Raw genomic sequence first — 11,639 nt, 5'->3', positions numbered from 1 at the left:
GTTTCAAATCTATTTCTTAGTTTAAACCAAATACATCTATTAGGGAATGCCACACTAGATTTCTTTTTGAAAGTTAAAAGGGTTCTGCTGGGTTGTTGTTTTTGTTTTAAGTACATTAGTGGGGAAGCAGACTTGGCCCAGTGGTTAGGCCGTCCGCCTATCACATGGGAGGTCCACAGTTCAAACCCCGGGCCTCCTTGACCTGTGTGGAGCTGGCCCACGTGCAGTGCTGATGCACGCAAGGAGTGCCGTGCCACCCAGGGGTGTCCCCCGCGTAGGGGAGCCCCACGCGCAAGGAGTGCGCCCCGTAAGGAGAGCCACCCAGTGCGAAAGAAGTGCAGCCTGCCCAAGAATGGCGCCGCAAACACGGAGAGCTGTCATAAGATGACGCAACAAGAAGAAACACAGATTCCCGGTGCTGCTGATAAGGATAGAAGCGGTCACAGAAGAACACACAGTGAATGGACAGAGAGCAGACAACTTGGGGGGGGGAAGGGGAGAGAAAGAAATAAACAAAATAAATCTTAAAAAATAGTGATTTTGTTTTCACAATTATTTTTACCTTTAACAGATAAGCCTACTGTTTCCAGAGAGGTCTTTGAAACTAGTGGAATCCTTGTTACAGATGTAAATAACTTTATTGAAAACATACAAAAAGTAGCAGCTCCATTCAGAAGTAGCTATTGGTAAGATTATTTTTTACATTGCTCTCCCACAAGGTGGAATTATTGACATCTTTGACTGAACCAATTGTTTAAGAACTGTCTGTTGTTTTACCTTCTAGATCATGCTATAAATTTACAGTATTAAGAGTTGGGATTGCTGTTAGTTCGGCATAAATGGGAATTAAGTATTCTTCATGAAATAGCCACCCTACTTCAATTTACCAATTTTATCTAAATGATGTGCAAGATGTGCATTTTCATGTTTAGTTGACCTCCAATTCCAGAAAAGATAAAAGATACATAGCTTTCCCCATTAGGTAGTATCTAATTTGTACAATATTTCTTGGTTGTCTTGATTTAAAGATGGAATTTATCAATTTTATATTTATCCAGGTGATTCAACTGCAACTTACTTAGACATGGATGATGCCGACAACGAATTAGTATTTCCCTTTTCTTTGAAAAAGAAAGATGCACACGTAGACAGCCTTCTCATGTTTGAAAAAAATCACTTCTACAACTTGGGGGAGTTTTCTTCCTTCATTTTTTTATCTTGCTAAATGTCTGACTTCACTGTTGCACAGTAGTCATCCATTAGCTTTGGGTTGCAGTGTAAAATTCTGTTTTAAATTATTTTCATTTTAAGCACATTGTCTTCAAAGCTATTAATTGAGATTAATATTAACATGTTGACTTGGTTGGAGCAAAAATAATAGGTCTATTTTAACAAATAGTTTTGTTTTTGCATGTTAATGCCAGTCAAGCATATGTATTGCATGTTATGGTCTGATTTAAAGGCTTGACCACCCTTGTAAAAATAATATTCCTACATGGGGTTAATTTGCTATTATTTAAGCAACACTACATAAAAGTAAACAATTTTTCCTAAATGGTACAAATTTATAAATTGTCATTTTTCACTTACTGTTTTTGTAAATAGTACATTACAGAATCAACCCTCTGATGAAGAAATCGTCGTATATTTATGATATTAGAAATAATTTCTACAGTAATGTTTAAAACTCAAAAACAAGCAAAATAATTTGTAAGGTACATAGTATCTATTTGGAACAAAGGTTTTTGTAATGAATTTGTTTCCTTTTTTTTAATAAAGACAACTTAAAAAGTATTCAAAACTGTTTATGCAGTGACTTTTTATAGTAAAACTTGAACTCGGAGGGCATGTTTGGCAGTTTTTAGGCCATTTATAGCAGGAATAACTAGCTTCCAAAGGAATCCTATCATTTATATCATTTTGGCCTTGCATCGTGTCATTACAATTCCTACCCTAAACAAAAATGCCACATTATTTTCTGAGGAGGATTGATTGGGTTTCTAAGCAGAGAGCACGTCAGTAACTATCATTTTAGTGTTTCCCTCCAAAACAAGACTCTAGGAGGTACACTGAATTAATTTGAAGTTACCAATGACCACGAAACTAACTCTGAGCACCTACTACCTGCCAGGCAGTCTGCCTGACATACTCCTCTTCCAGGCTGTACTTCAAACAGTAATCTCCCCTCACTGAAAAGCATTAGACCCCACAAGGCCTTTTTCTGGTCGCCATACCACCTTTTCCAGAACTGTTAGTATTTAACCAAATCATATAGTAGTATGTCTCCCCTGGACTGAGCACTTGCAGATGCTTCAGTCATCTTTGTACCCTATTGGCCTGGCATAAAGTAGGTATTCAGAAAACTGATGCTGAAAAATGAGAAAATATTCTGGTTTTTCTTTTCACTTATTACCCAGCTTTGCGCCTTTGCTTGCAATAATAGTTCATAATTTGAAGTAGTATGGAAAAGGTAAGGGTTGCGGGAATTTTAGAAAATTTTATCTCAACCAGGGGCAATTTTGCCCTCCGAGGACATTTTGCAGTGTCCAGAGACATTGTCGGTTGTCACAACTAGTACAATGCTACTTACTTGGATCTTGTGGGCAAAGGCCACATGCATCCAATGCACAGGACAGCCCCCACAACTAAGAATTACCCAGCCCAAAATGTCAGTAGTGTAACGTTGAGAAACTGTGAAGTCATCACTGAGACCATCTAAATAACAATCTAAATTACCTGAATCCCTTTAACAGATCATCTCCCTTAGACTACCTCCTTCACAGCTTAACTGTCAACCTAAGAAAATATAGTTAATATACCTTCCATCTGTCGTAAATAATGCCATATATGTATACACACACACACAGACACAAAGTGAGGTTCACACTATCTAGAGGAAAATGGGTACCAGTAAACATTATTTCTAACTCTGGTCTAAATTACATGAAAATAATACTAAATCAATATTTCACCTGAAAATTCACTTATTTTCTATTATCTTAATTGTTTATATGGAAAAGAAGACTTCTAAACCATTACTAGAGTCAAATAATTATACTGTGGCCAAGAATATAATTTGGGGGAAGCAGATGTGGCTTAACTGATAGAGCATCCACCTACCATATAGGGGGTCCAGGGTTCGACCCCAGGGCCTCCTGGCCCGTGTGGTGAGCTGGCCCACGCACAGTACTGTCACACGCAAGGAGTGCCATGCCATGCAGGGGTATCCCCCCACATAGGGGAGCCCCAAGCGCAAGGAGTGCACCCCACACAAAAAAAGCACAGCCCACCTAGGAGTGGCACTGCACACACCAAGAGCTAACGCAGCAAGATGACACAACAAAAAAGACACAGATTTCCGGGGCCACCAAGAATGCAAGCAGACTCAGAACACCACACAGCGAATGGACACAAAAGAACAGACAACAGGGGGCAGGGAGAAGGGGAGAGAAATTAAAAAAACATATATATATATATATATATATATATATATATATATATATATATATATATATAAAATCTGGGGAGTCTATCCCAGTGAAGCCAGACAATAGAGTCTTTGTCCCACCACACAGGAAAATGCACATATCTTAGCTATTAAGCCTACCTGTTGACTTGGATGTCACTTCTAGCATGAGTTTCAGATCTACTGAAGGAAATAAGGGGCAGCCTAGCTGTTCCATAGTGTTAAAATATTTAGTTGACAGCTCTTATACATCAGGACACAAACAGACCAGTAAGCAGGATACTGGTTTCCAGAGTTTGGCTTTATTTTGCAGTACAGAAATCATTTGGAGCCATTTTGAGAGAGACATCATTGAAGTAGAGGCTCTGTCAAATCAATACTGCTTTGCAGTTTGGTCCTTTGAAGAAGCCACACCTGGGATACAAGATGCTTCTCGTTTTATTTGCTTTATGATGGTTTTTTTTTTCTCTCTTTTCTCTCATCAATTAGATTAAAACACAAGAAACCATTAGTCCACTCAAATGACTCAAATCTGGAGTTAGGTAGAATTCTATGCCCAAATAATCCAAACTTGTGGCTCTGGTGTTTGGGCACTGTCATAATACTTGACTTAACACAAAATGTAAAATTGTAGGAAAAACTTAGGGATGCCTTCTCACCTTATAGAATTCCATTTAAAATCTCTATAATGTCAACAAAGATGGCACACAAATGGTACTGATCCAGCTCTTGAGCAGTAGAAGCACATAATTGCAAAGGCTATACTGATTAAAAGATACAAATACTGTATCAGGTTTTCTGTATCAGCATTTCAATGTTTGTTTTAAACTAATTCTTTAGTAGGGGGGAAAGCTAGTATTAATTCAATTGAACAGAATGTGATAACCTGCCAATTCTGAAGAGCCACTCCATGAAAATGAGTTAATACATGATATTAAAAGGATGAAGGGAAGGAATATTTACTGGTACAGTACTCTTCAATCTCTCAGTTTTGATTACAAAAGCAGGCCTTACAACATTGATTTCATACAATATGCATAATTTGCCCGTTTTTAAATTTGTCCTACTTAGATAACAACATGTACTGCTGTTAGTCTTCCCCATGGATGTCATTTTGCTTGCGCTTCATTTCTTCAAAGTCAAACTCTGATCCTGTCATCCTCTTATAGATGTCTTTAATGTCATCACAAGTTGTCTCAAAGTGAGTTGTAGCATCATAAGTGCGGGAAATAAAGATCTGACAATAAAAATCATAAAGATTTAAAGAGTGTTTGAGGATGCCTCCCAGTAAAGCCTAATAATAAGCCATTTCTCATCTCCACTCACCTGGCTTTCTGTTCCCAAGTCTTTTGGTACAAGGAGGTCACTGATACTCACAAATCTGGAGGAGAAAAACAAGTCAGCAGGTTAGCTGACCCCATACTCACTGCTCTGCCTGAATTCCAAAACCCAAGGGATAAGACACAGAGAGAGGCAATACTCTCCAGTAAGGATTTCCACTCAGCAGCCAAGGGCTGCTTTCATTTTTCTTATAGACACTCCAGCATAGAACTGAAATCAAAGAATTCATCACTTACTTTTGTTCAATTGGTTCCAAAAGCTCCAAAGCTGGTCTGATTTCTTTCTCAGGCTCCTTGGTTTCCACAGTTGTGCTAACTATGGCAATATACTTCCCTTGTGCTGCCACGTTGTGTGCAGAAGAAATCATGCACACATAGATATCTAAAAACAAACAATACCATCTCATTTCCTAAAGTTTATAAACCTTGGACATTTGTGACTTAGGTTTCACCTACATTTCATCCAGATGTGAATTTAATTACTTGAAATAGCCTCTACTAAGCTTGAGTTCTATATGGAGACAAACAGGATCATGAATATTGAACAGCTGGAATTTCTTTTAACCTATTTAAGGGTTTATGTGTGTGAATTATTGGACTTGGAAATGAGATTTCTGCTCCCAGCTCTGTCAGAGCTAGCTATGAAAAACCTGACAAATCACATTAACTACTTTGGAATCTTTTTCCTTTCTGGACCTTGCATTTGGAAAGATTTTGAATAGCTAAGAAAGATTACATTAAGGGCTAATTTCCCCATTTTATTTATTAATGTAAAACTTCAGAACAGCATAAACTATTCTTGAATTAGTATAATCAACAGATACAACCCCAGAGATTCTACTTGGTCTGCACTCCACTATTCTAAGTAATTGTACAATTTCCAGTACAAGATTAATTATTGGACTCCTCCTTACCCCTTTTAGATTTTCACAAGCCCACTAACCTGCTTGGGAACCACTGAAAGATTATTTTAGTCTAAATGCTTTTGTTCTAATGACAATCTTCTCTAATTCCATTTTCTTATATAGAAAAATATATAGCTCTTAACTGTCTACATAAAACCAGATAACCCTTTTAAGTTGAATTTTAGATAAAAGACGTAGGCCTTCTAATTGGAAAATGGAAAACTGTTCATGGGTAAAAACAACTGCTTAAAAGCAAATACAGGGAAGCGAACTTGGCCCAGTGTTTAGGGCACCCGTCTATCACATGGGAGGTCCACGGTTCAAACCCCAGGCCTCCTTGACCCATGTGGAGCTGGCCCACGTACAGTGCTGATGCGCACAAGGAGTGACCTGCCACACAGGGGTGTCCCCCTTGCAAGAAGCGCGCCCCGTAAGAGAGCCGCCCAGCACAAATGAAAGTGCAGCCTGCCCAAGAATGGTGCTGCACACACAGAGAGCTGACACAACAAGATAAAGCAGCAAAAAGAAACACAGATTCCCTTGCCGCTGACAACAACAGAAGCAGACAAAAGAACACACAGCGAATGGACACAAGAACAGACAACTGGGGGGGGGGGGGAGAGAGATAAATAAAAATAGTCTTTAAAAAAAATTAAATAAAATAAACCATTAAACTTAAAAAAAAAAAAAAAGCAAATACAGGGAGCCAAGGTGGCTCAAACAATTAGGCGCCTCCTTCCCACATCAGAGGTCCTGAGTTCAGTTCCCATTGCCTCCTAAAAAGAAGACCAGCACACAACAAACAGCAAATACAAACAATGAGGGGAGGGGGGAAATAAATCTTTGGGAAGTGGCTGTAGCTCAAGCAATTTAGCTCCCATTTACCATATGGAGGACCCAGGTTTGATCCCCAGGACCTCTTGGTTTAAAAAAAAAAAAAAGGTATCCCAGACCTGCGCACTATGGAGAGGTACAGGCCCCTGTGCAGCAAAGCAATGTACCAAAAGACAATGCAACCAGTTTGGGGGTGGGGGGAGGGCAGCAAATACATTAGAATTTTTATTTTAGAGCCAAGGCCTAGTCTTTATCACAGAAATCAAAGTTTTCTAGAAATCAAATCTAAGTATTTAAGTTAACAAATAATGTCATAAAAGCTGTGTCATCAGCTCAAAATTGCAGTGGAGTCAGGTTAATTAAAAAGTGTAAACCTCCATGGCACATGTCAAAACACGTTTTGTCTAGATCATCTAGCTGAGCCCCTTTATTCTACAGGTCCAAAGTGATGGATAAAGGTCAGATACAGAGATGTGATCAGACTCTAGTCTAGGTGGTCTGTTTCAACATATGTAAATTAAGGCCTCTTTAGCATATAAAATAATATGGCATATAAAATTAGGAATATGGGATGAAACACAAAATTTAATCTAACAAAATTCTACAACCCCATGCCGGTACAGAAAACCCACCTGACTTCCGATTGACTTGGTTCTGGGGAATAATGATCTGGCATGAATTGGCATCATTTGTGTTCTTGATTGGGTGGTTTAGGATACATATAACTCTGATCACCTGGCCCATTTTTTGTACCCGATCTTTTACATAACTGGGATCACATATGAGCTGCTTACAGCGAGCAATCTGTAACAAAACATTTAAAGACTATGACATGACAGTCAGTGTCCATGATATTTCTAAACGGTATATTGGGGAGCAAGTATAGCTCAGTAGTTTGAGCTCCTGCTTCCCAAGTACAAGGTTCTGGGTTTAATCCCCACTACCGCCTAAAAATAAACAGTATATAGATGCAACTTTCCCTTGCAAATAGTCTATCTTCATGACCTAATAAAAATAAAAGTTAAACTCTAGATCATTATTGAACTGTAAATAGTCAGCTTTGCCAGGATAAATTAGATACATGAACCGTAAATCCTATTTAAAAAACAGGAAAACTATTTACACAGAGTTAAGAAGTACAAGTATTAGAACTGGGCAGATCAAGGTTCAAATCTTGGTAACTTCAAAGGGTTGTCATTAGGATTAAATGTGTCTATAAGGACTCTCATATGTACATGCATATATATTTTATAGCTGGTATACAGCAAATGCTCAATAAATAGTACTAGTATTACACACATACCAAAATCATCTTAAGGATATAGCTTTCCAAGTAAAACTTGAGCTCCAAGATGTCATAACTTTACAGATTTATAATATTATTGCTTCCTTCCCTCATACCAAAGCTCCAAAATAATGAGATGAAAGAAAACGGCAAGAAAAAGAACTCTGAGATACCAGATTAAAGCATTTATTCATATATCTCCTAAACTCCTATTATATTCAAGGTACCAAAGCAGTTACAGTTGATCTACCAAAATAATAAAAGTTCATGTGGGCAACCAATGAAAATAGATTATGTGGTTGGTCCTTAACCCACATAGTACCACTGGAAATATCAAAATACTTTTTTTTAGTAGCTCTAGCTATTTTTAAGGATTAATATTTAATGACCTTTATATTTTTAAAGGAGGTAGCAGGGATTGAACCCAGGACCTTATACATGGGAAGCAGGCATTCAACCAAGGAGCTACACTGGTTCCCCATTTTTATTCTTAAGTCTTTTTTAAAAAATCTTATGAGGTTTTTAAAAAAACCTTATAAGTCCTACTAGACCCTTTTATATATCTAAGATACATGATACATGATGGGATCTTAGTGATATTTCTCAAATCCTGAAACACATGGCTATATCATCCTCTTAGGAATTAAATAAAACAGAATAACAGAATTGATTAGAAAGATAAGGTGAATAAAAATGTCATCCTTCAATTTTCTAATTGCAATCCCAAAGAATTATACCTTCTTACAAGAACAGAGAAGAGAAACCATTTTTGTAGTCTACTTTTAGCTTTTAATGAACACCACTGATAATTCACATTTTCCATTTTCTACCCATATTGGGCAAAGAGAAGAAAACTGACAAAGAAATATGGTTCACAATTATTAGATGAATGAGAAGATAAAGGCAAATTTACAGTGACCTTCTACACTCTAATGGTAAACAATATTCTACCCTTTAAGACTTGAAATGACAATGTATAAATTTGCTCACACTCAAGAACTGATGAATGAACAATATAATGATCAAAGAGGTAGGAGGTGGGGGGGAATTTGGTATTCTCATGCAGTCAGCCATTCAACAGAAAAGACCTCATATGCTGTATCTTATGATCAGAACCTGGCCCCATCCTGTTTGGCAAACAGGCCATATGCCAGTATTCTTTCATCTTTTCTTGACTCATTTCAAATGTTACTTGCTAAAAAGAGGTTTTCTGTGTTTTCATTAAAAATGATTTTTAGTAAAGTTATTTTCCACTATCCCTTATCATGCTGTACATAAGTCATAAAATGAATAAAATACCAAAAAAGGTGGGGAGGGGAGAAAACCTTTCGACCCAGTAGTAAATGGCAATGACTATTTTACCTGATATACTTAAAGGTTAAAGTGGCATTTGTAAAATCGTGTAATAAATATGTCAAACAACATCTGATTTATTTCTCTTGGTAGTTTTTAACTTCATTTAAAGTAGATGAACCAATCATATGATGACAGAGACAAGATGAAATGAAAGAATGTTATGAAAAAGTTGCTTAGAGGTTATTCACTAAATTATTATATATGTTCTAAATTATAGGTAGTAGGTAACAACCCTACTAAATAACACAAAAAGAGATAAAAAAATAACTATCAGAAAAAAACATACAAAACTAATGCCCTCTGGCACAGGGATTATATCCCAGGGTAGACTACCAGTGAGGGTCAAGAGAATAGATTCCCTTGATTCAGTTGTTTATCCTTGTATAAATTTCTTAATCTAAGTTTCATCTGTAAATTGGAGCTAGGATCAATGTGAAGAATAAATGAGATAATACATATTTGCTTGTTGCTTTATTATTAGATTTTTGTAACCTAAGCCAGCCCTATATTCTCTCCCTTATACTGCCTACAAAATCCAATCTCATATCTTCATTTCCAAGAAGTATCTGCATTCCCACACAGCTCAAAATTTCAGGTTTAGAAGTTCAGGCATAAAAGCAGAATTTTGGAGCAAATCCTTTACTGCAAAAACTGTTCAAGAAGGTAACCAAGTCAAATTGCGTAAGGATTAAACAGCATAAGGATAAAAGGGAAGATGGATTTTTAACTTTGGACTGTAATGTGCGGCTTGCAAACCAGCAGTACTGGCATCACCTGGGAGTTTGCCAGAAAATGCAGACCCATTTCAGACCTATCGAATCAGAATATGCACTTTAACAAGATTTCCACTGATTTACATGCAATTAAATTTGAGACTCACTGGTCAAAATGTCACTTATGAGGATGGCTAACTCCACAGATAAAGACCCAATCAAGTAATAAAATGTTCAATATTAGCCAAGCCTAATTTCAACCAATAAATTATAAGTGGTTACAAAAACACTAAATTTAAATGAAAATGTGGGAGAGACCAACACTCACCCACACTATAGAAATATAAAATACTTATATATATTAGAATGTACATTTTTAGTTTGAAGAGAAGGAGCAATCAACACAACCAAAAGCACTAAAGACCTGTGTGGGGTTTTAAAAATAAAGCACAGCATCGATTACTAGACTCTAGTCACTGAAAAAACCAAACCACCATAAAGATATATCACATATATCTTTGACACCACCAAAATAAGTACTTACTAGATAATATGCCTTTCTTTGTGAAAACACAGTATTTTTAAATTATAGAAGCTACTTGCCTCTCCTTCAGATTTTACACCAATCACTCTTCCATTCTGCACAACGATTTCTTCAATTGGTTTATTCAGCATGTAAGTACCTCCATAAATAGCACTTAGTCTAAAAAGAAAATTAAATTCCAATTAATAATTTAGAACTGTTTCAACTGCTAAAGTCTCCTTCCTTAGAACTTAATGAATATACAAAATATTTATTTGCTCATACTGGTCTAATCCTCTGACAGACAAAACAGGGAGGGGGGAGGGAGGACACAACTATGGTAAGGCACTGAAAAGTGACTAAATGGCAGAAACAGATATGAGATTCTTGAACAGGTTGAGATCTTTATGTGGCAGAGGTGGATTTTCCCCTAATGAACTACATTCCAATCCTTGAACATGAATAGCTGAAGGTGCCATAAGACAGAAATGAAACCCCAGAAAGAGCATGCTGTAGGAATTAAGACTATTCTAGAACCAAGGATTCACCAAAGACAAAACACAAAAGTCAAAGCTGAAAAAAGACCTACTTTAATGACATGTAAAATCAAGCATCCAAAAGTTCAAGGTAAACCACCAAAAATTTAGCTGCCTACTCAAACAAAAATCAACACTCTTCAAAGGAAGAATCCTGTATGTCTACAATGTATCCATCCATAAATCCAGTATATATTGAGTTTTATGCCAATAAATTCTAGAACTTATTTGAAATTATCAAATTCTTTGAAAAATACAACTAAAATGAAAATGAAATGAGAAGAAATTAAGAATATTTAGGGAAACGGACTTTGGCCCAGTGGTTAGGGCGTCCGTCTACCACATGGGAGGTCCGCGGTTCAAGCCCCGGGCCTCCTTGACCCGTGTGGAGCTGGCCCATGCGCAGTGCTGATGCGCGCAAGGAGTGCCGTGCCCCACAGGGGTGTCCCCCGCGTAGGGGAGCCCCACGCGCAAGGAGTGCACCCATAAGGAGAGCCGCCCAGCGCGAAGGAGGGAGCAGCCTGCCGAGGAATGGCGCCGCCCACACTTCCCGTGCCGCTGACGACAACAGAAGCGGACAAAGAAACAAGACAACAAGACGCAGCAAAAAGACACAGAAAACAGACAACCGGGAGAGGGGAGGGGAATTAAATAAATAAAAATAAAATCTTTAAAAAAAAA

General features: G+C 37.5%; 2 protein-coding genes across 8 annotated transcripts in view; one reads left to right on the top strand and one right to left on the bottom strand.

Moving 5' to 3' along the window:
* Positions 1-1,794, top strand: part of TASOR2 (transcription activation suppressor family member 2) — a 79,406-nt gene extending 77,612 nt beyond the window's left edge. For 5 of the 7 annotated variants that reach the window (XM_071210086.1, XM_071210087.1, XM_071210088.1 and 2 more), the window contains 2 exons: positions 572-686; positions 1,059-1,794. In XM_071210086.1, coding sequence (XP_071066187.1) covers positions 572-686; positions 1,059-1,062 — 119 coding nt within the window. In that variant the 3' untranslated portion in view covers positions 1,063-1,794. Of the gene's footprint in view, positions 1-571; positions 691-1,058 lie in introns of those variants that run through there. The other 2 variants (XM_058282456.2, XM_058282458.1) reach the window with 1 other exon arrangement.
* A 1,954-nt stretch (positions 1,795-3,748) lies between these two features.
* The window catches only part of GDI2 (GDP dissociation inhibitor 2), a 34,551-nt gene continuing 26,660 nt past the window's right edge, over positions 3,749-11,639 (bottom strand). Inside the window, exons 7-11 of the mRNA XM_058282459.2 lie at positions 10,503-10,602; positions 7,178-7,349; positions 5,044-5,188; positions 4,793-4,847; positions 3,749-4,703 (exon numbers count right to left, since the gene is read on the bottom strand). Of these exons, the coding sequence (XP_058138442.1) occupies positions 4,557-4,703; positions 4,793-4,847; positions 5,044-5,188; positions 7,178-7,349; positions 10,503-10,602 (619 nt within the window). The 3' untranslated portion in view covers positions 3,749-4,556. The remainder of the gene's footprint in view (positions 4,704-4,792; positions 4,848-5,043; positions 5,189-7,177; positions 7,350-10,502; positions 10,603-11,639) is intronic.

Source organism: Dasypus novemcinctus, chromosome 20, assembly GCF_030445035.2.
Source record: "Dasypus novemcinctus isolate mDasNov1 chromosome 20, mDasNov1.1.hap2, whole genome shotgun sequence".
NCBI classification, from domain to species: domain Eukaryota; kingdom Metazoa; phylum Chordata; class Mammalia; order Cingulata; family Dasypodidae; genus Dasypus; species Dasypus novemcinctus.
The sequence above is the reverse complement of the archived record's forward strand: the minus strand, read 5'-3'. Positions and strand labels throughout refer to the sequence as shown.